The 27996-nt window shown below is 60.6% G+C and overlaps 2 protein-coding genes and 1 long non-coding RNA gene across 3 annotated transcripts; 1 reads left to right on the plus strand and 2 right to left on the minus strand.

Moving 5' to 3' along the window:
* Positions 1 to 1727: 1727 nt before the first annotated feature.
* Positions 1728 to 3208, minus strand: LOC150020454 (uncharacterized). Its single transcript, XR_016509138.1, has 2 exons — positions 2429 to 3208; positions 1728 to 2107 (listed from the first exon to the last, which is right to left on the minus strand). It is a non-coding gene; the product is annotated as an uncharacterized LOC150020454 (long non-coding RNA).
* On the plus strand, positions 3065 to 4370 carry ATP5ME (ATP synthase membrane subunit e). The gene is made up of 4 exons (XM_090267215.1): positions 3065 to 3151; positions 3479 to 3533; positions 3844 to 3942; positions 4297 to 4370. The coding sequence occupies exons 1-4, from the start codon at positions 3116 to 3118 to the stop codon at positions 4320 to 4322; spliced, it is 216 nt and encodes a 71-aa protein (XP_090123341.1). The 5' UTR covers positions 3065 to 3115; the 3' UTR covers positions 4323 to 4370.
* A 1319-nt stretch (positions 4371 to 5689) lies between these two features.
* On the minus strand, positions 5690 to 27804 carry PDE6B (phosphodiesterase 6B). The gene is made up of 22 exons (XM_090267216.1): positions 27316 to 27804; positions 24843 to 24995; positions 24563 to 24652; positions 15285 to 15425; positions 15128 to 15202; positions 14890 to 14954; positions 14114 to 14180; positions 13890 to 13937; positions 13185 to 13334; positions 12816 to 12959; positions 12360 to 12425; positions 11776 to 11922; positions 11032 to 11139; positions 10658 to 10767; positions 10399 to 10486; positions 10021 to 10121; positions 9731 to 9838; positions 9163 to 9226; positions 8819 to 8893; positions 7761 to 7844; positions 6654 to 6810; positions 5690 to 5827 (listed from the first exon to the last, which is right to left on the minus strand). Exons 1-22 carry the CDS (start codon positions 27784 to 27786, stop codon positions 5766 to 5768), a joined length of 2574 nt encoding a protein of 857 aa, XP_090123342.1. The 5' UTR covers positions 27787 to 27804; the 3' UTR covers positions 5690 to 5765.
* Positions 27805 to 27996: the final 192 nt, after the last annotated feature.

Raw genomic sequence — 27996 nt, forward strand, 5'->3', positions numbered from 1 at the left:
GTGGGCATGGAGCCTCGAGGCGGCGCTGACCACACGGTGCCCAGGGCTCACCGTGAACTTTGCCCTGCTCGGCCTGCCGTCCAGCCAGGAGCCAGCTGGGTGTCTAAGGAACAAATGGACTGTACAGGGGGCCAGCAGGTGCGGGGGCTTGTTCCAGGCATCCCACTACAGTGAAGGCCCGGACCCTCCCTCTTCCAGCCCCAGACTGTCAGTGGGGCAGCTGCAGGCATGGATGGCCCCCTACCCCAGCCCCCAGCGCACATATACCTACACGTGTGTGCACAAACTCAGTTCATGAGCACATGCTCCAGTTAGCCACCTGCCCAGTGCCCACTCACCATACTGGTCTGCCCGGTGGGGGATCTGTGCCCTCCCTGCCCAGTCCCCCAGGACAGTTTGCAGGCTGGCGGTCACTCCCTACAAGGACAGGCTCACGGCACCCCCAGGGGACCAGACAAGTGCAGAGTGAGCTTTGGCAGCCAGCAGTGACTCAGGTGCCCCCATCCTGCCCTGCTCTGCAGGGGCCCCAACCTCCCAGGCACCTCCCACCAGCCCCGACTCAGGGCCCTTGTGGTCCTGGATTCTGCACATCTCCCTGGCCACCTGCATGTGGGCTGAGGACCTGGGGGCTACAGGAGTCAGAAAAGGGGCGCTTTCCCCAGACTTGCACAAGGTCCCTGTAAGTGGACCTAGTGGCCAGTCACCAAGTGTCCCCCAAGGATATTTTGTGTACCCTCACTTCCCTGCCTTGGTGGTAGAGAGGTCCCAGGCCCCCAATCCTCCTGTCCCCACTGCAGGCACATCAGAGGGGGTGGAGGATCCAATGGGCCAGCTGGAGCCAGCACTCAGCCTGGCCTTCCCACTGTGCTGTGGCCCTGTGGGCACCTGTCATCACAAAGTCAGACTGGATGCGCTAGTCCCGGGGTGGGGGGCGGCTGCTGCAGCCCTTGTGTGCAGGCACAAAGGAGGCCGTTGTGGGTTCTGTGCAGCTACCATGGGGGGCAGGTTGCTGTCCCTGCAGGCACACGCGAGCCTTTGCTCTGCAGCAGCTGTAGCAGGGGCCCTGCCACTAGGGGCACACTCAGTGGGTGTGGGACAACAGGCCCCTGAGGAACCTGGGGAAGTGTGACCCGCCTGCAGGCACCTGGGGGTGCTGCCTAGAGGACCAGGTGACCGATGTGGGAGACCTGGGCTTGGGCTGCATGTTGAACAGGGACTGCACCGCCCCCGGCCAGGTGGAGTCCGGGAGGGCCTGGAAGGACCCCAGTGGGGCTGCTGGAGTGTGGAGTGCCATATGCAGAGGGGAGGGCCTGTGGGATCTGTGATCACAGGCCCCTGAAGGGGAGGCCAGAAGGGACAGAGAACCCCAGGAGGGTTCCTGGGGCCAGCCAGGCCCTGAGTACCACACTAAAGATAGCCTTGCAGCCTGGGTCCCGGAAGGATATCGGGATTTGACAGACAGCTGGCCCTGACAGGTGCAGGGAATCAGCGGGCGGTCCTGGTGTCCTGAGCCAGGTGGGACCCCCCCCCCCAAAGACCCCAGGAAGGACCGTGGGCCAAAGTGTGTGCCCCCTGGCTTCAGGGGTCTTTCTGGGGGGGGGGGGTTGCTGTGTCCTCCCCAGTCTCCACCTCCTGCCCAGTGGGAGCTGCTAGCATGTGGGCCCCCAGCAGCACTCTGGCCCCACCTTGGCCCCACGGGCACTTATTTCTGATTCTGGAAGCAGGAGTTGCTGAGGAGTCCGGTTTATTTTAAAATTCAGGGAAGGGTAAAGACGTTTGTCACCTGCAGTCATCTGCCCAGCTCCTCAAGGGCACCAGGCTGTGTGTGGCCACGCAGCCTGTTGGCTCAGGGAGTTTGTCTTGTACCTTGTGGGCTCAGTGAGCACTTGTGTCTTCCGTGGGGGGCACAGAGGGTGCTCAGGGAGGCTTGTCCCCAAGTCTGGGCTCTCCACCCAGGGAAGAGCACAGGTGATTTCCCAGTTGCGAAGCCGGGAGGCCTGGAGCCAGGGCAGTGGAGCAGGTGCGTGAGGACACAGGCCTCCCCTTCGCAGGGCCAGGGGACCCCTGCCCGCCGGTCTGTTCTCTTCAGGTTTGGTTCAGTTCTCTTCTGAAACACATGGGTTTGGTGAAGAGTAAGAAGTGGGCTTCCCCTCAGCAGAGCGGGGACCCTAGTGAGTCCCAAGCCCTGGTTCCCAGGGAGCTTCTCCCCAAGTTGGGGTGGAGAGCCCGCTGGCCAGGCCCCCAGCCCCATGGCCATGGGAACGAAGTGCCCGTGGCAGGCAGGGCGGCAGGCTTTCTGGCCACCACTGCTGTCTCTGGGCAGCCCCTCTGTACACCTGGAGTGGCTGGCCATGTCTGCAGCAGCGCTGACCGGAGGTGAAGGAGATGGGGCTACTCCGAGGGCGCAAGGCCATGAGGGAGGATTTACCCCCGCGGGTGTGTCCGTGCGTCCTTTCCTTCTGCGCAGGAGGTCTGGGGTCAGTGGCCCCTGAGGCCCAGGTTGAGGTAGACCTTGGAGCTTGGACTGCAGGGTCCTGAGGGCAGGAACCAGGGAGACCCAGGGAGCCGGGTCTGTTGGAGGGCGGCGATCATGCGCGGACCAGACACAGCCACCAGCCTGCGCTGTCCAAGGGGGCTGGGAGCTGGACCCCAGAACCCCTTCCCGGGCCGTCCTCGGGGCTGATCGGGGCTGGGGACACTCCAGTCGGGTGGCCCATCTCCTTCCCGACGGCCCGGCGGTGATGGAACAGCCCCTGTGAGGGCAGAGCGCACGCCGCGCACTTAGTAAGCTTGACTTAAACTTAAACGTGCGGGCCAGTGGTGAGCGGGCCTGGCTCCGTGCCCCATCGGCCGGAAACTGCAGGGGACGCAGGCGGTGCTCGCCCCGCCCGTGGGAACGCGCCCGCGCCCCGGACCTCGTGCACGCTCGGCGATGTCACCGCAACTCGCGCAGGCGCGCGCCGTTCCCCCTCCGGCCGCCAGGGGCGCCACGCCGCGCCCACGCGTCGCTGACAGTGCGTGCGCTCCTCCCGGTACCCGCGGCACGGCTTTCCGCAGCCTTGTGACGTCCTCTTCCGCCGCGGATCGTGCTTCCGGTGCGAGGGTCACGGACAAGATGGTGCCGCCGGTGAAAGTTTCTCCGCTCATCAAGGTGAACTAGGGGTTTGTGGCCGCTACCCGGTGCTCGGCTCCTTGTGGGCCCCCGCGTGTCCGGCCCTCCGGAGCCCGAGACCCGCGCCCCGGACCCCATCTCTCACCCCTGCCCCGCGCCCCCGACACCCTACTCGGTCGCCCGCGCTCCCCGCGCCCCCGATTCTGCTCCCGGGACCCCGCGAGTGCGACCACGGCCCTCCCGGCCCGGGGCCCGGACTCCCGACGCCGCGGTGCGACCACTCTTTTCCGTCCACCGCATCCCGCGCGCCGCGGGCTACTCCCGGCCCGGGCCGCAGCGCCGCCTCTGACCGCCCTCTCCCCGCAGCTCGGCCGCTACTCCGCCCTGTTCCTCGGCGTGGCCTACGGAGCCAAGCGCTACAGTGAGTGACCGCGGGCTTCGTTCGTGCCCCGCGGTGCCGTGGGGGACCGGGGCAGGGGTGCGGGTGGCCGCTGACAGCCTGTGCGTGCGGGGCGGGGTCGGAGCTGAGCGCCGGGCAGCGGGGCCCCGCCGCGCCCTCCGCTGCGGGGTGAGCAGCGGGCCTGCATCTGCATCGGGCTCACGGAGAGTTAGGCGGGTATGCGCGGGGCTCACGCTGGGCCCGAGGGGACACTGCGTGAGCACCGAGTCGCCTTTATGCAGCATTTCAGTGGCGCTCACTGAGATCCCTGCCACCCGCCTTCTCTCACCAGGTTACCTGAAACCCCGGGCCGAAGAGGAGAGGAGAATCGCAGCCGAGGAGAAGAAGAAGCAGGATGAACTCAAACGGATCGAGAGAGAATTGGCAGAAGGTACTGGTGTCTCTGAATCGCACAGAATCGCCCACCGCCCGGATGTCCAGGAACGAACATTGCTCCAAGCGACCCCCATTCATCCAGCCCCGGCCCAGGGGGTGGTCGGGGGCGGGGGACACGTTGCCTTTGGTGAGGCCCTCGCCTCCCTCAGGGGCCCTGGGACCAGCCCCCGCACACTCCTCCCTCTGCTTCGGGCGCTGAAGGACCACCCAGCCCAGTCCCCGCAGAGCCTCGTGGGGCGCCATTGGCCTAGACAGGGAGCATTTACGTAGAGGGCCGGTCCTTCCAGCCGTGGTTACTTCTGAGGCGCTTGAACGGGTGATAACGCACGTTTTCCGTCTCACCTTTCAGCCCGAGATGACAGCATCCTGAAGTGAGCCTGCCTGTCCACGAGCTCGCGCGCGAATAAAGCTTCCTGTGTTGTGTGGCGGTCTGGTTTTCCTTTCCTGTCCTCAGCGTGGGGGCGCGGGGACGGGACGGGTTTCAGAAGATTGTCACCCACCACGGACACCGACGTGGGGAAGGGGAGGGAAGCAAAGCGACTCTGTCACCTTTTCTCTGGGGCATCCAGGCAGGAACCCCAAAGGGTGTGACAGAGACACAGCTGGGTGTTGTGGTGCTACTTGGCCCAGACACTGGACATGCCGGGCGGGGGGCCCACAGTGCAGAGTGGGGGGTAGGGCCGATGCCTTACAGTGGAGATGTGGCTCCAGCCTGCTTCGTGGATCCTCCCCGCGACCCCAGGGAGAGAATGTGGCCTGAGGACCAGGACAGGGTGCTGCATAAGCTGTTCACGGGGCTCGGCCCCAGCACGTGAGGGGACAGCTGGGTTCACTGTAAGGTGAGTTCACGTGCCAGTGGAAGAGAACCTGGGGCGCAGTGTGCCTGCACTTCAAAGCCCTGGCTTGGGGTGAGCCCACACGTGTGGTGGGTCAGAAACTGACATGCTCCTTCCTGGGAGGCTTGCTTGTAGGGCGTGTCCACCCCCACCCAGTCCCTGCTGGGAGCCTGGGCGGCGGGGTTGAGGGTGGGGTCCTGTAACCACTGACCTAGACCCAAGCTGACAGGAGTGTCCCATGAGGTGAAGTGTCATCCGGTGTCGGGGGGGGGGGGCAGATGCTCGGAGCACACATTCAGAGTTAAAAGTCCTTAATTACTGCCAGATAATTAGCGCCCGACTCAGCCTTTCTTCCCTGCTCTGATGTTAAGTCAGTGGAGGCATGGGTGCCGCAGTGTGTGGGGCCTGGGTAGACTGCGGGGCCTGGGAAGGAGGTCTCCCCTGACCGCTGGGTCCATCAGCAACAACACACAGCCTTCATTACAGGTTATTGCTGCACGACTCATTGATCCTGCTCTGCTCACGGCCTTGACCTTCATGCCAGAATTTCTGATTGGTCATGTACAATGTGCCTCTTTCTGTGATTTCCATCACAGGAAAAAAGGACAACTTGTTTGTATTTTATTCTAAATTTCTGGTCATATATTGTTTCCTAAAGTAGATGGGAAGCAGCACCTCTGCATCCCCTACCTACCCATATACACACAAATACATGTGCAGAGTTCGCACCCGCTTCAGACACAGTCACAGACGTTCAGAGGTCTCTGCTGTTACTACATGTCCAAAGATGGATGTGCAGAAGTGTAGGAGAGGCTACACTTATTTGTGGTTGGCTTCAGTTATACAGACACAAAACATTAAAACAAATTCAAAATATCCAAAGTTGTCTTCATTTCCTAAGTCTTCGTAACCTCCTGTACCAAGTGGCTGGAGGTGGAGTTGTGGTGTGAGGGTGAGGGAGCTGTCAGAGCCCCGGAGCAGCTCACAGGATGTGGCAGGTCGAGGCCTTGGGTGCTGGGCCACCGTTGCAGATTTCTGTGCCCACTGCAAGAGAAGGCACAAGACTGAGCGAGAGCCACGTGCCCTGCTGCTGGGCTCCTGCCCATCTGCTCCCACAACCTCCCCTGGGCCTGTAGGTGGAAGAGCAGCACCAGACGTCTGGTTGACCTAAGTCCATCAGCCGCGGTCAGCCTTGCCTAGTGCAGTCCTTGGTGCCCTCCCAGCCCTGGCTTGCCACAGCCCTGAGCCGTCCTGTCGACAGTGGTTCCCTCCCCATAGCAGGGGACTGCAGGGAAGAGCACTAAGTCCCAGAGCTGAGGTGGCTGAGCACAGGCGATTCGAGGCAACACGGTCACCTGATTCCAGCCTGGGACACCGAGCCACTGCAGTGCAGCCACACCCCAACGAGGGGCCAGCAGGTACACCAACAGGTAAACAGCCGCTCGGGACACATCACAGGAGACACCGCGCACACTGACTGCTAGCTCGCGTTATCCTGTGTGTGTGCTGAGCAAGTACAGGTGGACTTCCTGAGCACTCGGGGGAGGAACTCTGAACAAAAGATCTAGTAAGAGTTCATGACATTTCAGCCAGGCTTTCCTCCCCTTCACAAAGGAAGTAAGAATTATTTCTTCCTTGGAGAGGAGAGCGCTCCCCAGCTGGGACCAGGCTTGTGAGCTACTTTGAATCAGCAGGACCTGGTCACTCCATGGACTAGCCATCCCCCACTCCCTCTGCAGCAAGGGACTGAAGAGTGCCGAGCGCAGGGCTGTCAGGCCCCTGCCTTTTCTTCAAATTCAATGCTGTTGTTTAATTCTGTCTCCCCCGTCCCCCACGCCCGCTGTCTGGTCCTGTGCCACGGAGCCCAGACCTTTCTTGGCCACTGTCCTCTCCTCCTGCTGCTGCTTCTCCTCCTCCAGCGCCTTCACTTTCTCCTCATATTCGTCGGCCAGGGACTTCCACTCCTTCCTGTTGTTCTGCAGTCGCTCTAACATGGGCAGGATCTCCTCGTGGAAACGGGAGAACTCCTGCAAAGGGAATCCTGGGTGGGTGGGCAGGCCGCATCCCCATGCCCTGGCCCTCGGTCTGCTCGGAGGAAAACCCGAGGGGCCTGCCTGCAGGAGGAGGGCTGGCCACTGGGGCACCACTTCCCAGCAAAGTCCTGAGGAGGGAGAAGGGCTTGCGTTCTGAGGTGAGAACGGAGCTGCGGGCACGGATGCTTATGCCACGCGGTCATCGCAGGGCAAGGCACCCCCACAGAGGGGGTGGGTGGACTCAGCAGACACGAGGTCCTGTGTCTCATACACGCACCACACAAGGCACACACATCACACAGGCACATGAACACACACACTGGGCCAGTGGGTGCTGCTGGGGAAGGGACGCCGCAGTGGGGCTGTGGCCTGTGATGTCAGCACTGCACAGCCTGGTCCTGCCCCCTCCACCTGCCTGCCCCCCCTCGGGACTTCAGCTGTGCAGTCAGAGCCCCTCAGCCTCCGGCCAGTCTGCTGAGCTGTGATGTCACAGCTTTGTGTCTTTGGTATCCGTCACTTGTCAGTTACGCAGTACGTATTTGCTGGGTGACGCACACCCAGCTGTGATGAGACTTGCCCCTCCCCCCCCCCTTCTCCAGGATTCACAGATGCTGACAAATGCGCCCACAGATTCACCTGCAGTCAGGGCCCCAAGAACGACATGCAGGCCGTGGGGCGCCCCAGGTGGTGTTTGGGGAAGGGACATTTCAGGTGGGACCTTGAGGAGACTGCAAGGACATTGAGGAGGAAGGCTGGAGGGAAACCTGCTGAGAGCTGGCCGGGCGGGGCGGAGGAGGGAGGGACTCCCTTGGGATCACACGGAAGATTTCAGATTTTAAGTGCAGGTCTGCAGAGGATGGGGGCCAGGTCCGCACTGGGGACTGGTTACCCCACCAGCCCCCTCCTTCTCCTGCAAGCCAGCCGGCCCTGCACGTCCCCCTCACCTTGTACACGAAGGTGCAAACAAAGTCGATGAAGCCAACCTGAAGTTTGGGGAGCTCAGCCGCCTTGTTCCGGTCCATCATTGGCTTTGGGGGGGTCAGGGACACAGTGAAGGGCTGGGGTGCCCGACGCACCCTCCCAGCCCCAGGGCGCACTCCGCCCCACCCGGCTCAGGTAAACAGGCTCATGGAGACACACGGGGGGAAGGTGGAGCCCTCAGCCCCAGGCCAGCCTGCCTGACAGGCACTGGCCCCTGGAAGGGAGAAGCCAGGATGCCCCACGCCCCTCTGAGCCAGGGAGCCCTGGTTCCAAGGCAGCCCTGTCAGCGACCCTGGTCCCCCAGGCTCCCCGATGCTACCCTTCCCCCCAGTCCCGGAGCTCTCCGTGGTGCTGAAAAAAGACCTGGGGCTCCCTGTGGGGCAAACCCCAGGGAAGCATAGTGCTCTGTCCTTGGTGTTCACAACTCTGGGCCCACCAAGCTGCCCCTGCCAGTCTCTCCTTCACAGTTACCCTTGGTCTGCCGCTCAGTGTGGTGAGGGTGAGCCGGGCAGGAGCCTAGAGGCCCGGCCCGGACAGGACAAGCCAGCTGTGTCCTTCCCCCAGGAGACTCTGCTAGTTGGTCAGGGCACCCTTTCCTGCAGTCCCCACCTGGCCAAAAGCCTGCTTGAGCCTGTGCTCAGACAGCTATTCTCTGACTGCAGCTGCCTTGTGGACAAACCCTCTCTCCTCTTCCATGTGTGGCTGGACACCACTACGCTGTCCTGCCTGCGCCCTCCTGGGGCAGCTGAAGGCCCAGCTGTGCCCCTGCGGAGCTGCCTGACTCCTGGAGCCTCTCACTGGGAGCCGCAGCCTGGTTCTGCCTGACTTGTCCTCTGCATGGGCATCACTGCTTTACTGCCCAGGTCCTGAGCCACCTGAATTCACACCTGGCTCATGTCACATGACCCACAAAGTGAGACGCAAGCTTCAGGATCCCTGAGATTCCCCTGCCTGCACCAAGCCAGAACTGAGGCTCTCAAGGACCACAATGGGGGCAGAAGATTCTGGAAGCGACACTCACAATGGGCTGCTGATCCAGAACGGTCCTTTCCAAGTCACCTTGTTCCCAGAACTCAGCTGCCACCAGCAGAGCGACCTGGGGGGCACACAGAGGGCAGTCACCCGCTGGAGTTGACGGCTTGGTCAGAAACTGCCCTAAGAACCTGCCGGGAGGCTCTGAGCCTTGATGTTCTCCACCCGGACCCTCTGGGAGCCCCAGTGCAGGCTGCTGGATGCCCAGGGAGTGCCGGGGCCCCTTCCACCGTGGCGGCCGCTGGCACCCAGCCCCAGAGCAGGGCAGTGGCCTCAGCTCTGCTCGCAAACCCGCGGGCCTGCCCCACAGTGCTGCCCCTGGGGCCTCCTGACCTTACTCTGGACCTCCCAGGGCTTGGTGATGGCAGACAGGTCGCAGGCCGTCATCATCATGGCCCTGTGAGCAAATGGAGCTGGGGCAGCCCACGCTGGCCCCCCGCCCGCCTCCCCCACTGTGTCTGCTGCGGGGGGGGGGGTGCAGGGCAGCCCGCGACACCCCTCCACCACTGCCTCCTGTCCCCTCTCCCTCGCCCCACAGGCTGACGTCAGCAAGTATTTCTCTGGTGCCGGCAAGCACCAGCCGCGTGCACACACTTCCTGACCAGATTTCTGGGGCAGGCCTGGGGGGAGGCGCCGAATCCCCATTTTGTAGATGAAGGAAGGAGCAAGTCTCCTCCAGTGAGGACGCTATGACTAAAGTCCACAAACTAGGGGGCCCGCCTGTCTGACCCCAAATCCCTGGGTCTCCCTGAAAATGAGGACCAAGACGGAGCACTTGTTTTGAGGCGTCAAAGCCGGTAAGAGAGGGGCTGTTCCTACTGCACAGCATTGGGTATGCTGGGGTTCCAGACCCAAGGTTTTCCCGAGTTACCCGCCCCCACCCCAGCCCCCCACTGCTCACATGACTATCTCCTTCCGCGTCGTCTCCAGGGACAGGTACTCCACCCAGCTGTCCCTGTCCTTGTAGTTCTTAGACTCATCCACGATCTTCTGGAACATGGTCCTCTTCCTGAACCCCAACGGCAAGGGGAGAGAGACGACCTCACTTCCTCACCCGGGCAGGACCCCGCCCCACCGCCCTTCCAGGAGGGGAACCAGGCAAGGAGTGCGGGCCGCCGGGCTGCAGGCCCTTCCCGGATCCCCACCCAGGCTCCCCCTCGGCGCCCCCCGGAGCCCCGCGGGCGCGCCCACTTGAAGTAGAGCGCCAGGTCCGTGGCGATGATGGCGATGTCCATGAGGTGGATCGCGTGCTCGTGCTGCCGCCGGTTCAGGTTCTGGTAGATGTTCAGGCTCTGCGCGGGGGTGGGGCGTGGGCATTGCTGTGATTTCTAGGTGTGGGACCTGGGAACCAAACCCAGGCGGCCTCCCACCGGTTGGAGCCCACCCGCTGTGCGGCGCGAGAGACTTTCCAGTGCGAATCTCTGCTGCGCTCAGCCAGGCCTGGCGCGCGCAGTCACATTCCTGTCCCTGGAACTGGCCGCGGGTGTGGGCGCCGCTGAGGGTGGCCCAGGGTGCAGGTGGCTGTTGTCAGCCGGGAGATGCCGCCGCGACCAACCCGGCCACACGAACCTCCTCCGCCAGCAGGAACTTCCCGAACTCCAGGTGATGTCGTTCCAGAATCGAGGAGCCATGCAGCTTGGCTAAGGGGTTCTGGGACCTGTCACAGTGTCACGAAGAAAACAAGCAGCGGTCAGAAGCCCCAAGCGCAGCCAGGAGGGGCCACGCCTGGACGCTACAGCCCTGCGGAGGGTCCCGCTCCCCCAGCCAGCCTGCGCGGGGAGCTCTCGGCAGCCCTTCCCTGACGCACAGCGGCGCCCTGCGCGCCTACTTCATCTGGTACAGGTTGTTGGTGCCGCGGTGATCAATATCGTGGCACAGGCCCGCTGTGACCATAGCAAAGGACTCCAGGTCCGTGTAGTAGCTCTTCAGTTTCCCCGTCTGCGGAGACAGGCACCCAGGACCTGCCGCCCAGCCGAGGCCCTTGCCCACCCTCCAGTCGCCGCTCCAGGGGCTGGGCGTGGGGGGCTGGGCCTGACCGATGCCCCTCCCAGTCCCCCACGTCGAGGGCCCCACCTCCCACGCAGAGGACTCCACACCTCTGGCACCCGCCCAGGGCTGCCCTGGGAACCTGGAGGTCCTCACCACCGGGGTCAGGTGGAGCCACGTGGTGTGGGGAAGGCGCCTCCCGCCCCAGGCACGCACCATGAGCAGCGTGAACATGGTCTGTGCCACGTTGAAGCCGTGGCGCCAGTTGTGGTAGGTGATCCTGCGGTACCCTTTGCTGACGGAGAACAGGAACCGCACCAAGACCTGCAGGACATTAGCGGACGCGATTACCCTTCCCCCATGTCTCTTGGCAGGTTGCCCCACGGCTAGCGCCCTTGGCCCCAGGCCTAAGCCCACCCTGCACCCCGATGGGTGGATGAGGGCCACTGCAGGGTGCTTCTGGGGTCTCCATCCTATTGCCCAGCCTCAAACCGGAAGGAAGATCCCAGCGAGCGGTCTGGGCACTTCAGGAAAATGTCGTTTCAGGCATTTGAGTCAGAGTAGATGTATGTACACCTGGCGCAGGTGGTGGGGGCGATGCTCCGGCTGCGGAGGACCCTGGGGGCAGCGGGAAGCTGTGCGGAGTGCCCCCGCTCTGTGCACATGCGTTGAGGGGACGCTGTGCTTTCTGCCCAGGGCAGGGCTTTCCTCTCAGCCCCTGCCTCAGACCCCAGGTGCGCCCGGCGATGCGCTGAGAGATCACACTGCCTGAAGTGCCCATTCACCCAACTCCCCATCCCTCCCTCCCACGGTCATTTATTCCAGGCCCACTCACTGCCTGCAGTCTACAGCCTGCCCCAAGCTTCCTGACCATGACCCCTCACCTCCTGGGGACCTGGGGCCCCTGACCATGTCCCCTCACCTCCTGGGGAGCTGGGGCCCCTGACCATGTCCCCTCACCTCCTGGGGGACCTGGAACTTGCGGACCACGCCCAGCTCGTAGTACATCTGGATGCCGCACTTGACCAGCTCCAGCTCTGTGCACTCCAGGTCGGAGAAGTGGAACTCGTAGATCTCAAACTGGGTGGGCCCCGGCAGCGTTTCCTTCTGTGGGAGGGACTGTGGGGCTGAGGGGGGCCGGCCCCCCAAACCCCACTGGTTCCTCATCTCTTCTCCTCCTGGACCCTCTGTCCAGCCTCGGATGCCCCAGGTGTCAGGTGGCCTCTGCCCCCCTAGTCTCTCTGGCCTGTGGCCTGGTACACGGACCCCTGATGGCGCAGCCCCCCCTCCCCTCACACCTCACACCCTCGGCCCAACAAGAACTGGCATAACTGTGCAGACCTGGTGCCGTTGTCAGGGAAACGAGCGCAAAGGTGTGCACGTGGACAAATGCACAGACATGCATGAGGGGCACACGGTATGCAGACAGCAGCCACAACACGGGACGCTCCACACCGGAGCACACGCAGTCTCCCGGGGTAGAGAAGCCCCCCCGCCCACAGCCCCTTCCAGCCTCCACCTTAGGGTGGGGGTCAGGTTCTGACCAAGATCTCCCCCAGCTCCTCCTCCTCACAGTCAGCTGGCTCCTTCCCCAGGCGCTCCTGTGTTGGCTGAGAGAGAAGACAGATGTGCATGAGACAGTGACAGTCACCCACACTCTAGTGACAGTGGGACAAGGTGACATCCGGTACTGAAGAGCAACAGTCACTGCAGGAGGCCCCGGTCAGGTACCTGGTTTCAGAGGGAAGTGACAGTGTGCAAGGTGGGTCCCATCCCTGCCTGTCCCCGCCTCTGCTGGCAATGGGGTCCCCACACATCACGGCCAGGAGGGCGCTGTCCCACCCTGCACACAGCCACGGAGACAGGCAGGGGAGGACCCAGCCTGGGCTGTGTGAGCGTGTGGGCCTCCGGGACGGCTGCTGTGCTGGGGCGCGTGTCCCCTCGCATCCCCTCTTGGCCCCCTCAGCGCAGGGGGCAGCCGGGGGGAACGGGAGCAGTACCAGGATCAGCTGCATCTCGTCCCTGTCGCACCGCACGTGGTACAGCACCATGTCCTGGGCGATGTCCTTGCGGTTCTCCAGCTTGTTCATCTTGCTGTAGGTGTCGGTGTTGAGCACGGACCAGCCCAGGAACTGCGTGAGGGACTGCGGACAGCGGGCGTCACCCACCCAGTCGCACTGCCACGCAGGCGTGCGGGGCCCGGGGCGGGGAGCGCTGCTAGCGGGTCAGCAGGGAGCCCACCAGAGAGCTGGACGGCCTTGCGCTCCCTCGGCCTCAGGCTGGGTCACGTGGCGGAAGCAGAGGAAGTGTCCTGCTCGCCCATCCCATCACAGGCATCCTGGCCCAGCGCACCCGGGACAGGTGTTTACCTCCATGAGGACTTCGTCCTGCTCGTCGAAGGGCTTCCCATCTTTCCTGTTGTAAAACGTGGCAACCCCCGTGATCTCCTCCTTTTTGTTGACGATGGGCAGGGACAGCACGTTCCTGGCCACCCAGCCCGCGTCGTCCAGGGGGCTCTCCTGCAGGGATGGGCGTCCGTGTGTCTGCAGCTGGGCCACCCTGGGTCGTTGCTCCTCTTCGGTCTGCTCCGTCCCCTCCCCCGCCCGCAGGGGGACTTCGAGTCCATGGCCGCACCGTGGCATCCGCCACAGAGGCAGAGCACGCGCTCCCAGCAGGCGGCCTCGCCGGGCTAGCACGTCTGTCCCCCAGGCGCTCAGGCCCCACACACCACACAGCGGCTCCTGCCTCGATGCCACCGCCACCTGGCCAGTGAAATGTGGCAAAGCCCACGTCCACCGGCGCAGCTGACCCTCGGCCTCCTCCAGGAAAGAGCCTGGTCACGTGCCCCCTGACCCCGCCTCCCGTGAAGATGTGGGGAGCAGACTGGAGCCCTTGCTGGAGTCCAGCTGTCCCCAGCAAACCCGCAGACACACGAGCAGGAAATGTGTTAGCTGCTGTTTGTCACTGGGATTTTGAGGTTGTTTCTTAAGCATCAAGATCCAAGTCAGACCCTCCCCCCCCATTTCTGAACCTTATTTCCAAGAGCAATGCATTTCCTATTAACAAATGGATACCTGAAATTTGAACATTTCATCAGCAGGGGCGTTCATGATGTTGCAGATCTGGAACGGATCAGAAAACAGTTTCAGCAGAAGCAGCCGTGTGGGCGACCCAGTCCTGACCCTGACAACCCAGCCTGGGGAGCTTCTTCGCAGGCACAGTAGGGAGCGAGGAGCCTGCAGAGGCGCACGGGCTGGCGGGAAGGCTGGGGGGTGAGGGCAGGGCCCCGGGGACTCACGAAGCCACTTTCTGCCACGTAGGTTGGAAGGCCACTGGCCAGGGCCCAGTGATCAGCTGGGGGGTTGCTGGGGAGAGAAGCAGAGGGCCGGGTGGTGACGTGCGTGTGGTTGTGGTGCAGGGTCTGGGCGTTTGTGTCTCTGCCGTTCCCTGAGCTCCGGGTGGCACAGGGTTGTGGGGGGGTGGGGGCCTCTGTGCTGCCTCGTCCCGCCTCCTGGGTCCACACCAAAGCCCCTCACCCTGCAGAAACCCTATGGGCCTCATCCCAGCCTCTGGAGCTCAGCGTTGGTGCCCCATCCTGGGCCCGGTTCTGAGCTGTGACTGCCAGTCCCTGCGTGGGACCTGAGTGTGTGGGTGGGTGGGGTCCTAACAGGCCTGCAGGGCAGGGGGTCACGGGGCCACAGGCGGGGCCCATCTGTCTAGGTTGGAGTCCTGCCCTGAACTGCCCGGCTGTGCCGCTCTCCGGGCCAGACGTCCCCTTCTGTCCCATCCCACTGGGCACACATGTGCCTCCTCCCCTTCCACAACTCTGGGGTCTCCACCTCCCAGGAGGCTTGGGAGCCCAAGTGACACCTTGAGGGCCTGCAAGGTCAGAGGCTACAGCCAGGGCCACCTGGACAGCTCACCTGACCCTAGGACCTCCACTGGGGCCCCGGCCATCAACCCCCACTCACCCCCTACACCTTCTGCCAGGTCAGCGAGCCAGCTGACCTCCCCCAACCCACACGGTGTGGCTCCGCGGCCCAGGGGATGCTCCCTGGAAGGTCCTGCACTTACGGGATGACCTTGACGTCCTCCTTGCCATGGAGGATATAGTCAATGACCTTGTAGAAGACGATTTCCTGAGGAACGGATCACAGCAGTGGTGAGGGGCTCCCGCGCCAGCCCTCCAGCGGGAGCCTCGGGGAGACCGGTGTTGGTTCCTGGCTCCCTGCGTGCTGCCCTACTGGATTGGGCTGGGACAGGCTCCTTCCCGCCCTGGACTTGGAGACTGCCCCCCGCCCCCATGACTCACACGGCCATCAGGTGTGCGTGGGCCTGAGTATGGTTGGGCCTCTCCCATCAGAATAGGCCACACATCGAAGAATTCCTGAGCAGAGAAGCGAGGGAGAGTTGTGAGCCAGTCCGGGGTGCGGCAGGCTGGCCAGGAGCCCCAGCAGCCACGGCCTCACCTTCTCCTTGGTCATGTCCAGCAGGCCCACCGAGTATCGCTCGCAGTTCAGGTAGGCCCGTACCGTGTAGAAGGCCTTGTGGAACTGCCTCTCGATGTCTGTCAGCTCCTCAAACACCTTGTTGGCTGACCACAGCAGCACCTGCGGGGGCAGCACACCTGTGGGCCGCGCTCACACCCACACACCTGTCCGACCGCAGCAGCACCTGAGACTTGGAGTCAGTCACCATGAGCTTGGAAAGCAAAACCCAACGGGCAGCTCCAGGGCTTCAAGAAGAATGTAGACTCAGTGTTTCCTGGGTGCCAGGCCCTTTTGTGGCCCCAGCAAAGCCAGGTGAGAGTAACAATTCAGTGACCTACCCTTCAGGGCCTGGCCTAAGACAACCCCCAACCTGGCCCTAGGCTGCTGTCCAGGGCTGCTGTCTGGGTTCTGTGGGGCTCCCTCCCCAGTGTATCTGTGGTGCCTCAGTCAATGCCCAAGGCAGGTCACCTCCTGTCCCCATGTGATCACACCCACTCAGCATCCCAGCTGTTGTCTGGCTTGTATGAGCCCAGCATGGGGCCCGTTAGGGTGGCAGGGCCCAGTGCTTGTGGGTAACCTCCACCTTTGTCACCCAAGGCCAGCTCTGCTCCCTCCCAACACATTCCTCCACCTCCTGCCACTGACGCCCATTCTACTCGCCGGAGCATCTTACGGTGAGCAAGCGAAAGCCTTCAGCTACGTACGATTCCACAAAGGCCCCCACACTGTAGACGCTGTGGACTCGTCCAGCCCACCACTGGTGTTGTCGATCATTTACTAAAGAGCCAGCATGACCGTTAGCGTCATCGATGCTTGTTTCTCACAGTCCTGACCCCAGCGACACACATCCCAGGGTCCACTGCAGGGCCCTTCACCGGATGCACCGAGGGCCCTCTGTCCAGCCGTCTGATGTCTGCCATGGTCTGGCTGAGCTTCAAATCCAAGCCCCGTGCTCCCAGAGCCATGGGGCAGGGGCACCAACGCCCCATGTGAAGCGACACTCGCGGTTGTTTTCCTATCAGTCCACTGCTGAGTGGCACCCCCACTGCTGACCTGACTCAGCTCCCATTCCTGACCCCAGGCTGGGCCAGGGTGGGTCTCCACCCCGGCAGAAAGCAGTCGGCTGCTTGGGTTTAACAAGCCGAATCCGAATCAGTGTCTGGGTTTCACATCGAATAAACGGGAGGCCCATTCGCACTTACTCATTGTTTTCTTTGGCTGAGCACGCCCACAGTATTATGACAAATATCCCCAGGACAGCCGCACCCCTGGAGCCTTTCCGGGCCCCACAGGGGAATGTTGCAAGGTTAGCTCAGCCATCGAAGCCCCCTCCCGGCCCTCCTGCCTGAGGCTCCGAGGCCCCGCCGCCCTGGCACCGACGCTTGTCCTCGTCCGCGCCGAGCCTCCTGCAGCAGCCCACACTCTCAGCCCGAAACCCGTGCCCCTCCAACAGCCGCCCGGTTCCCTGTGGGCCGTTCCTCTCCCGACAGGGAATCCGGAAGGGGCGGCGTGCACTGAATAGTGGTAACTAGGCCAAAGTGAAACAGCTGATTGTGACGCATCAGAGCAGGTGAGCATCGCGGAGCATCCGGTCCACAGGCCGCCGTGGCCGCTCCCGCCGAGTCCCTGGAGGCTGGCCCGCACGCGCCGCGCTGTCCCTGCCACGGGTAGAGGGGCCACTGTTTCCCATAATCGTAGCAGCAAGTGTGGTCCCCCTGCGCCCATCGCTGCTGCGCGTGTACCTGCCGCCCGAGCAGCGGCTGCGGGACTCGCTCTGCAGTGGCAGCGCCTCGCACGCTGTTGGCCGCGTCCCCGTCTGCGGCGGGACACCTCTGTGCCAGCCCCTGGGTTAGCGGTGGCTGCGGTGGTGAAAACATCACGCTCTGAATAAGCTCACAGCGGGGGGCCCGGTGCTGGGTTCGTCGCTTGTTTGTCCGAGGCTCTGCTGGGACCCCCCACCCACCAACACACATGAATGTTAAAAACGTGACTCTCCCCTGATGCTCACCGCCAGCCGGGGGTCCCTGATGACAGCGTTTCCCAAGACAGCAGCTCCGCAGAGCGGGGGGGGGCCCCCACAGTCCCCGTGAAGGGTCCAGCGCTCACGTGGCTGTGGCCAGTCGCTCAGCAAGTGAAGGGGACGGTTCCGTGTGGCTCTCCTGCCGGTGTTCCCACTCGCCGACGGTCCCTGCACAGGCCTGTGCCCAGGCGCTGGCCACTCCCAACAGCACACCTGCCCTCTGCAGTGTCCTGCAGCGACGATGCCCGCAGGCCTCGCCAAGAAGTGCGCGCGGATGCCATGCACCATGCGCCATGTGCCATGCGCCACCGCTTGGCCCTGGGCAGGCACCGTGACCGCGGCTGCGGCAGAAGCAGGAGGAGGCAGCGCCCTAATCCCACGCCCTCAGCGCTCTCCCGCCTGGGACCCTCGAAGGTGAACGCCTTCGCAGCTGGAGTGTGACTGCCGTGCGGCCACACACCGGTCTCCCCCCTCGGGGCTGACGGCCTGGTCACTGCCGGCAACCTGCTGCGTCCGCCCCCAGGGCTACAGGGACGCACATGTCTCAGAACCTGAGTTGCACGAGGAGACGCCTTCCTAGCAATTTCTGTCCTGCGCCCCTTCTCCTACCGCCAAACCCGAAAGCATGCTGTGAGCTGGGGCTGTGAACGCAGGGTCATAGGAACCTTAGATGTGGCTCTGATAACAGAAAGTAAAACTGTCATTGGCCGAAGAAGGATGCAGAAACTGCTGCCTGCGCCTTCCTGTAGAATAGCAGGGGTTTTTCAGATTTTAAGGGGTGGATAGCATCCATGTGTGTTAGCAGATGAAATACGGGGAGAACTCCAGGTAAAAGTAATGAAGCTATTTGCCTCCTCAATAGGAATTTCACTACTAATTCTTCTAATCGTACCAACCACATATAACATTTGTAAAAGCAAGACTTGGCCACATGATGTGGAAACTGTAGTTTCATACGCCTTCTTCACGACCCTAAACCCAAGGATAATGTTTATCCAGTTTTCACTTGCCAGCTCCCATCGTATCTGAGTCCACATGTGACTGCATGATCCTCACACAGACTGCTACACAAAACATGGGTCAAAGAAGAAGACTCAAGAGAAATTTAGAAACACCCCGAACTAAGTGAAAATGAAAATACAACGTAGCAGAATTTGCGGGATGCACCGAAAGCCGAGCCAGGGGAGCCTGCCACGTTGCCGGCACAACCCAGACAGAGGTGTCCAAAGCCAGCAACGTGGTCTCAGGAGACTAGAAAAACAAGAGCCATTTATGCCTGAAGCAGGAGAAGAAAATAAATAATAGATATGAACAACTCTCTGTCCCCAGATTTTATAAACTTTGATAAAATGAATTTTTCAGTTTGAACTACACACATAAGGAGAAAGAGAATAATCAGAACAGACTTACAACCACTGACGACAGATCAACAATTAGTAACATTCCAGAAACAGGGACTTGGTCCTTGTGACTTCTCCAGTGAATTCTACCAAACATTCAGGGAAGAAAGTTTGCCAGGCAACTACGATCTTCCAGAACACAGAAGCCAGGGAACACTTGCTACACCACTTTAAAAATATATATTTTATTGATTATGCTATTACAGTTGCCCCATTTTTCCCCCTTTGCTCCCCTCTGCCCAGTAGCCCCCTTCCCTCCAGCAATCCCACCCCCTTAGTTCATGTCCATGGGTTGTGCATATAAGTTCTTTGGCTTCACCCTTTCCTATATTATTCTTACCTTCCCCCTGTCTATTTTGTTCCTATCAATTATGCTTCTCAGTCCCTACACCATTTCCCCATTTCTCCCCCTCCCCCTCCCAGCTGATAACCCTCCAAATGATCCCCACACCTATGGTTCTGTTCCTGTTCTGGTTGTTTGCTTAGTTTGTTTTAATTTCTGCTTTTTACATTCTTTTTTTATAGTTGTGAGTTCGTTGTCATTTTAATGTTCATAGTTTTGATCTTCTTTTTCTTAACTAAGTCCCTTTAACATTTTATATAATAGTGGCTTGGCAATAATGAACTCTTTTAGCTTCACCTTGTCTGGGAAGCACTTTATCTGCCCTTCCATCTAAATGACAGCTTTGCTGGACAGAGTCATCTTGATTGTAGGTCCTTGCTTTTTATCACCTTGAATACTTCTTTCCAGCCCCTTTCTGCCTGCAAAGTGTCTTTTGAGAGATCAGCTGATAGTCTTATGGGAACTCCTTTGTAGCTAACTCCCTTATTTTCTCTTTCTATTTTTAAGATTCTCTCTTTCTCTTTAACCTTTGGCATTTTAATTATGACATGTCTTGGTGTGGTCCTCTTTGGGTCCAACTTGTTGGGGACTCTCAGTTCTTCCTGGACTTGTATGTGTATTTCCTTTGCCTTATATAGGGGAGTTTTCTTTCATTTTTTCAAGTAAGTTTTGAATTTCTTGCTCTTCCTTTTCTCCTTCTGGCAACCCTATGATTTGGATGTTAGTGTTTTTGGAGATGTCCCAGAGTCTTTTTATTATCTCTCTCTTTTTTTAAAAAATTCTTGTTTCTTCATTCTGTTCTGGTCGAATGTTATTTCTTCCTTATGCTCCAAATTGTTGATTTGAACCCCGGCTTCCTTCCCTTCACTGTTAGTTCCCTATAAACTTTTCTTTATTTCACTTAGTGGAGCCTTCATTTTTTGCCTTATGCATTTGCTGTACTCAGTGATTCTCTGAGCATCCTTATCAGCAGTGTTTTGAACTTTGTATCTGATAGGTTGGCTACCTCTGTTCCATTTAGTTCTTTTTCTGGGGTTTTGTTCTGTTCTTTCATTTGGGCCATATTTCTTTGTCTCCTCCAATCTGGCAGCCTCCCTGTGTTTGTTTCTGTGTATTGGGTAGAGCTGCTGTGACTCCCTGTCTTAGCGCACCTGTTAAGTTGCAAGGGGTGGAGCCTTTGGTGTTTGCCAGGGCGTACACCCTGCTTCACTGCTTTGTGGCTCCGTATGTTGGGAGGGGTGGTGGTCGAAGAGGGGACAGTGCTGTTGCCTGGCTGCTGGAGGCTTGCTTGGAGCTCACCCCATTTCTGGTCATTTCACCCACTTTCCATATGTGACTGGCGTCCCTCTAGCCATTGCCCTGGTGTTTGTTCTTGAAGTGGGTGGGTTTGTCTATGTTCTAGAATTATGCTGGCCCTTTAAACAGACTCTCTTGAGCGACCAGCCATTTCTTCCACTGCCCCAACCCCAACTGGTTGTTACAGCCAGAAGCAATGGGGCTTTTATTTTCCTGGCGCTGGAATCCTGGGCTGCGCGGTCTCACCTGGGGCTGGGATTGCTGTCTCTCAAGGTGTCCTTCCCGATTTTTATCTGCAACACGTGGATATGGGACCACCCGATCTGCTGCTGCCACCACCTTGCCACCATCACCCCACGTCCTCTCCACCCTGGCTCCCCAGCTCCACCCCTCCTACCCGATTGGACGAGTGTGGCTTCTTTAAATCCTTGGTTGTCGTACTTCCACACGGGTCAGTTCTCTGGCAGTTCTGGGTGTGCTTTGTTTTGAGGTCAGTTGTGATCCTTCTATAGTTGCACCGGGAGCCAAAGAGTGTACCTACTACGCCTCTGTCTTGACCGGAAGTAGCCTATGCAGGACCCTCAGGCCAAAACTAGATAAAGACATTACAAGAAAGAAAAACTGCAGACAAAAATCTCTCATGCACCCAGATGCAAAAATTATTAAAATAGTAACAGAATCAACTTAATAATAGATAAAAAACTATACCCATGACTGATTACTATTAACATGCCTATACTTTCCAACTAGATGTACAGATTTAATGCAGTTTCAATGAAAATATCAGTGAACTATTTTGTGGAGATGGAAAACCTGATTCTAGAATGCACAGGAAAGGGTAAACAGCACAGACTGGCAAGCACAGTATTACAGGAAAAGAAATAGTGGGGGGCACCCGTGATCCAGAGGATCGTGTTGGTGACAACAGCCATGTGGACCAGCACCCCAGAACAGGCTCACAGACGCAGGGCCGGCATGACGCGGGCACAAGAGGCACGCGGGCGAGGTGTGACATGGCCACAGAGGCCATCAGCGGGGGAAGGGCCACCCTCTCCCTCGTGCGGCTGCACAGCCATGTGCATAGCACGTGTCCAGACACAGACCAGCCCCTCTCACGCCTGAGTGCGAAACGTGAAGCCGCAAACCTACGGGATGATGTCGGAGAAAATCGAGGTGCCTTTGGGTTTGGCAATGAGTTTCAAGAAACAGCACCCAACTCCGATTCATTAAGGGGAAGTTCAGAACTTGGACTTTATTAAAATGTAAGACTTCTGTTTTTCTAAATACACTGTTATGAGAATGGAAATACAAGCTACACCCTCAGACAAAACGTTCACCAAACACATGTCTGATAAAGGACTTAGAGCCGCAATTTACCCCAAACTCTTAAAAAATAAGAAAGCAGAAACCCTGATTTAAAAACGGGCAGCAGACGCCTCTTCAAAGCATAACACAGGCGAACGGCACGTGTGCACTTGAGAAGATGTGCGGCCCCGCTTGTCAGTGGGGACCTGGGGAGTGAAAGTGACGACGCACACCTGTGGGAACGAGTGAACCCCAACTAGTGAGCACCCAGAGCCTGAGGACGAAGAGCGACAGGAAGGCAGAGCGACTGGCCCCCAGGCGGTCATTCTCAGGCTATCACCCAGCGGCCAGCAATCATGGCCCTTGGTGCTCACTCACCTGAATTGGACACTTAGGTCCACACAAAGTTTGTAACAGTTTTATTCAAAATTGCCCCCAACTGCAAGCGACCAAGGGGTGGGTCCCTCAGTAGGTGAGGGACACATACACTGTCCCATCCAGACAGTGAAAGTTGCCCAACTCAAAAGAGCAAGGAGCTGTCACCCGTGAGAAGATGCAGAGGAACAGAAGCAGAGGCTCCATGTGTGACTCCAGCTACAGGGACATCCTGGGAAAGGTGGAACTGTGGGGACAGGGGGAAGACCGGGGGTTGCCGGGGGTTGGAGAGCTGGAAGAGGGGGTGAGGAGGGAGCACAGAGAATTTTTAGGGCCATGAAGTTATTCTTTATGGTACTATAATCGTGAATATATGTCATGACGCATTTGTCAAGACCCATAGAAATTATAGCGCGAAGAATTGACCTTAATGTATGCAAATTAAAAATATAATTTCCTAGGTTGGGGAATTTCAACAGAGAGAATGGAGCATGGCACAAGAATCTCACTCTATTGAAACGCAGGCCCCTCTCAGGGAGCGTGGAGGCGGTAACACCCCAGGCCAAAAGGGCTGCTCCGTCCTCTCGTCCCCTGGGGCGCCCTACACACACGTGCTGGGGTCCAGCCGTTGGGGGTGCGGGTGGCGCAGGGTGGGGATGGAGGCGCCTGGTGTCAGTGAAATTCGCACACAGCGAGGGGAGGAGACAGCCGGAACACGTGTTTAACTCCATGTGGATGTAGGGGTTCTGTGCACAAACAGGACACGCGTGTGTGCCCGGGCTACCTGCTCACGCCTCTCCTTGCAGGGTCGACGCCCTGGGTGCTGTGGGCAGCCCCCTCTGCAGTGACAGGAGTGGGGGCTCCTTGAGAAATGGCTCGCTCCACGTCACACAGAAGTGAGCCTGAGCGCCCAGCGGCCCGGAGAGTAACGATGTGCAAACCATGATGACAACCCACCGGACAAAGGCAGCCCCACAGCAGCTGTGGGGTCAACGGGTTGAGGCAGGGGCACCGGAGCCACAGTCGGACGAGCTGAACCTCCAAGCCACCGACCTTGTGCCGGGTTATAACAGTCATAGAACCCCGAGTCCGGACCGATATAAACATCATCAAGGGTCGGCCCCTTCCCGTCTCCCTGCCTCCATGTGCTGGCCCACAGGAGCCCTGAACAAGCCATGAGTGTGAGAGGGGACAAAGTCACCATGGGCCTGGGGCTGAAGAGACTGCGCACGCCATGGCCGAGCAAATTAGCAGATAGGTCAGAAGGGACGAGTCTCCCGTGCAAACCTGTTCCCACCCTGCGGGTCATAGCCATTCGCTGCCTAGCAACACGCGCACCCCGTGCCCAAATGCAGCTCTGGCCCCGTTGCCTGGCCTTGGGTGGGGCCCAGCCTGGCCCTGAGCCTGGCCTCGCGCTCCCAGGCCCCTGCTCTCAACGCCACACTCAGCCCCTAACTGCACGCTGGCTTTCAGCTGCTCTGTGGCCCCATGTCCTCCTGTGACCTCTCCTCTGCCCAGGACTTCCTGTCCCTGCCCGCCCCGCCCCCCCCAGTGCCTTCCCCCTGCCCCTTCCGCATGGCTGCACATGAGCACCAGGACACTGGGCCTTATCTCCACATGGCTCTGAGCCTCGGGCGTGTCCCTTCAGGAGAGTTTCATCACAGGTGCCCATCATGGGACAGCTCCTGGCTAGGAGGCCCTCCGGACCACCTGCCCAGGCAGCTCCTGCCAAAGTCTGTGGGTCGGAGGAATCCCCTCAACAGTCCTTCTCTGCAGAGGCAGAGAGAAGCTCAGATACCTCTCACCATGTTAGGGTTACACTGGGCGACCAGGACGCAGCACCCAGACAGTGGGGTGGTGTGGAGTGGCCCGTCACCCGCCGTGTCCTTGGAGGCTCAGCTGTGCCACACGCAGCTTCTTCAGCCCCAGGTGCACGGCAACTTTGTCCCCTCTCACACTCACGGCTTGTTCAGGGCTCCTGCGGGCCAGCACGCAGAGGCAGGAGGGCGGTAGGGGACCGATCCTTGTGTGCCTGTCAGCTCCCTACCTTTTTCCACAGCACATGGTCCCACCTGCTCCCTCCAGCCCCTATGTCCCTCACTCGGGGGAAGCAGATGTCTCCCGTGACCCTGTGGCCGGGCCCAAACTACAAGGGATCTTGGCTTGCAGAGCAGCTGGGCTCCATCGTCCGTTCACGGTTCCCCCAGCTCCTTGCAGAAGGTTTGGGGCAGCTTTCAGGCCAAGCAGTGCCCTCAGCACTTGCAGGTGCTCACGCCCACCTGGGCCATGAGAGGCACGGCCAGTGGCGCCCTGGGACGGCACGGTGTCGGCTCTCTGCACTGAGCACCACAGCCACAACACAGCCTCCACCTGTCCCTCGCCCTGGCGCTGGCCAGCCTCGGGACCTGCCCAGGTGAACACAGCACCGCCCGTCTCTGTCCAGAGAGAACAGGGGATCTGGACACACCCCCCACCGGAAGGCCGGGGCCAGTGCTGGCTGGGCAGCAGGTGCAGGTACCTGGCCACGGCGTGTCTCACAGTTGTGCAGGTAGCTCAGGTGGTAGATCTTCAGGTTCAATGTGCCCAAGTTCAGATACTTCAAGAAAACCTGGAACAGAAGTTGCAGCAACAGGAGTTAAAGTCTTCAGATGTGTGTCCAGGTGTGCATCCAGCTGTGTGTCTGCAGATCTCAGCACGGGGGGCTGTGGATGGCACCCAGACGCCCGCCTGCATGAACATGCGCACAGACAGGTAGACACGCGCACCCCAGCACAGGGCAGAGAGGCCCCAACACTCACGTCCTCATCCTCACTGGTGAAGCGTGAGCCAGTCAGCTTGTTCACGGCCATGATCACAGCCACCACGTCCTTGCCATTCATGATGGGTGTGGCCAGGATGTTCCTCGTCACATAGCCGGTCAGCTCATCAGCAAAGGGGCTGAAGTGGGCATCCTGTGAGGGGACCGGAGGAAGGACAGGGGCTGTTGTTCTGGAGACCTGAGGTCAGGCGACCTCCGCAGAGGCCCCCAGGCGAGTGTGACCCCCATGGCACTGTTCCCAGCGTCAGGAGCCCAGGAGTCACAGGACACAGCCACTGACTGGTCCTCGATGCTAGCCTGGCTCAGACCGTGTCCCCCACCTTGAAGCCAGTGACCCCACTGCATTCCAGACTCTGCAGGGTTCTCACAGCATCTCCCATCCTGTGTCCACCCTTTTGGGCTGTGAGCAGACCTGGGGCCCCTCCCCAAGCCCTTCCAACTCCCAGCTCCTCCTGCCTCCAGCCGCCCAGGCCAGCCCACGGGCTCCTCTCAGCACCAAAGTGCGAGTTGAGTGTACGGGGCACACCAGGCTGCCTGGTGGTGTATCCGTGGGACTGACTTGTCTCTAAGCAGACAGCAGCCTCGGGGCCACTGTGACCTAAACCTCCTGCCCAGAAACACCTGGGTCCTGCACTTCCATTCCAGGGACTGGCTCCCACCTCCACCCCATGGAGGGGCCCCAGCTGTTGCCCTGGCACCTCCTTCCCACTCTGGCCCAGGAGGACTCCAAGCCTTATGATTTCTTGAAAGTGTCCTCAACTCTGTTCCCACTGCCCATACCCAGGTTAGCATCCCCAGACCACCACCTGCCTCCTGGCCAGTCCTGCGTTTCCACCCCTGGCTCTGGGTGGTTAAGCTGTCCTGGCTCCTGGGAGCTTCCCTGCAGAGCTGTGTCCCTAACACCAGCCCTGCGCCCTTCACCCACACACTGCCAGCTGCCACGATGGAGCCCAGGCCCCCTGGCTTCGTGCAGGACCCTATGGTCAGGCATTCTGCAGCCCGCAGCTCTGTGGGTGGGTGGGGTCTGGGGCCACCACAAAGCCAGGACCTGAGTGATGGCCCCTCTGTGACCTTCCACCAGCTGCTTTGCCATGAGCCCCCGTGGATCTGGGAGCTGCAAAGCAGTGTTGACAGCGCAGCCCTGTGGGTCCCCTGGCCCCACCCAGGCCCCTGTTGCCCAGGTATCTCTGCCGCGTGCACAGGCACACACCTCGCTCCAGACACAGCCCCCCACTGCTCTTGCCCTTGGAGTGGGGTGCCAGCGCCCAGGGTGTGACCCAGGCTCTGCCTCAGTATCCCCTCCATACAACCACCTGGAAACCTGACACCTGGCGATGCTTGGGGTCTGTGGATGTACTTAGTGGAAATTTGCTTTTCAGTGGGTTCTGAATGTGGTCTCTTTCACAGCACCCGAGACAAAAGCCCATGTGGCCCTGAGGGTGAGGCCAGCATTGGCCCTGCCCACCAGCACTGGTCGGGGGGCGCTGGGCCGTCGGGGGGCGCTGGGCAGCCGCTGAGATGGCTGAGGAAGGCCGGAAGGCCCCAGCGAGAGAGCCCTGCAGGAGGCCCTGAAGCTTGAACCAGACCCTCCGGTGCCCAGAGCACAGGCTGGGGACGCAGCTGGAGATGAACCCCTGGGGCTGAAGGGACAGGACCCAGGCAGGGGAGGGAGCGCCCCCACTGCTGAACTCGGTTCCTGGGAAGTTCATGCTCCTGATATTCCCATTCTTGGGTGACCCGTTTCTTAAAAAGGAAGCGAAGGTGAGGCTAATCCCCGAGATTACTCTATTCAGGTCGCAGGATGGAGGATGGCTTAGAGCAGATGAGTTTAAGAGGATTGCCACCGGCTGCTTCCTTCCAGGCGCCAGGGCTCTGGGGTCCGTTCGCAGGCCGCTTGTCTCCAGGGACAAGGGGACAGCGGCTGCGTGGGGCTCAGCTCCTCTGGACTCCTCCGCGGGGGCAAAAGAGGTTGATCCAGGTCGTGGCTCCTCCTCCAGCTCCAGGCCTCCTGCGGCTGCGCCCCGGTGTCTCCCCGCTCCTCCCGGAAGCCCCGCCCCACACCCACCTGGGCCCCGCCCCCTACACCTGACACCCCTCCCCGTCCCGCCACGCCCTCCACGCGGGGCCCATCCGCGAGGTTCGCATCCGGCTCCTCCCCACGCACAAGCACCCTGAGCCTGGCAGCTCCCGCACCGCTATCCACCCTCCTGTCCCCACCACCTGCCTCCCTGCCGCGTCTGTTCTGCCCCCTCCCGCCGCACCCGGTCCAGGGAGCCGCCGCCCCGGGGCAGCGGGACCTACCCAGGCCACCCTCCCAGGCCCCTAAGGGATCCCTTCCTCCCCATGAGCCCTGGCTGGCCCGCCCCCCAGCCTCTGCCTTCCCAAGCGTCCCCGCTGCGCCGTGGCTGACCCGTCCCGCGGGGCGTGTGGGCCCCTCACGGCCCAGAACCCACCTCGGTCACGTCCTTGACGTTCACCATTTTTTTGGTTTGAGCCACGTGGCCCACGACCCCGATGTCCAGCGGGAAGACGATCTCGGAGTCGGGGGGCACCAGGCAGTCCTCCAGGGCGCTGCCCGGCTGCACGCTGAAGAGGCGCGTGGCGAGCTCGGCCACGCCGTTGCGCTGGCGGTACATGAAGAGGCTGCAGCGGTCGGCGCGCAGGAGCGGCCCGAGGCGGCGCAGGAGCTTGAAGAGCACGCGCTCCATGTTCACGCTCTCCTGCATGTCTCGCACCAGCTCCAGCAGCGCCGCGCTCTCCTCTACCTGGCACAGCTCGCGGAAGCTGGCGCAGTCTGCCGGGGTCCCATCTGGGCAGGCCTGGGCCACATTCTCGGGGCTCAGCTTCTTCCCTGCAAAGTACTGGTCCGCAAAGCCAGGGTTCTGGTCCAGGTACTGCCTCACCTGCTCCTCGCTGAGGCTCATGGTGTCCGGCTGCCTGTCCTGGAAAAGCTGCGGGTCCCCAGGTGCACACGACTCCCTGCAAACACTGTCATCAGCAAAGCCTTTCTTAGTGATGATTAGTCCTGGGAGGACACCAGCTGACTGACCCCCGCCTGCCCCCTCTCTGTAGGTCCCAGACTTCCTGCCTCCCCTGGAAAGAGATGGAGCTTCTGGGGACAGTTCAGGGGCTCC

The sequence above is a fragment of the Furipterus horrens genome, unplaced genomic scaffold (assembly GCF_987537825.1).
Source record: "Furipterus horrens unplaced genomic scaffold, mFurHor1.1.pri manual_scaffold_2, whole genome shotgun sequence".
Classification (NCBI taxonomy): domain Eukaryota; kingdom Metazoa; phylum Chordata; class Mammalia; order Chiroptera; family Furipteridae; genus Furipterus; species Furipterus horrens.

Bases quoted from the DNA above. Each gene is read 5' to 3' on its own strand.
- PDE6B (XM_090267216.1), bottom strand. From the start codon at position 27,786: ATGAGCCTCAGCGAGGAGCAGGTGAGGCAGTACCTGGACCAGAACCCT. The intron at 14,181-14,889 runs GTAAGTGCAGGA...TTCTCTCCCCAG, and splicing joins GAGGACGTCAAGGTCATCCC to CAACCCCCCAGCTGATCACT. The intron at 10,768-11,031 runs GTGCGTGCCTGG...CTGTCTCCGCAG, and splicing joins CCATGTTCACGCTGCTCATG to ACGGGGAAACTGAAGAGCTA.
- ATP5ME (XM_090267215.1), top strand. From the start codon at position 3,116: ATGGTGCCGCCGGTGAAAGTTTCTCCGCTCATCAAG. The intron at 3,152-3,478 runs GTGAACTAGGGG...CTCTCCCCGCAG, and splicing joins AAGTTTCTCCGCTCATCAAG to CTCGGCCGCTACTCCGCCCT. The intron at 3,534-3,843 runs GTGAGTGACCGC...TTCTCTCACCAG, and splicing joins CTACGGAGCCAAGCGCTACA to GTTACCTGAAACCCCGGGCC.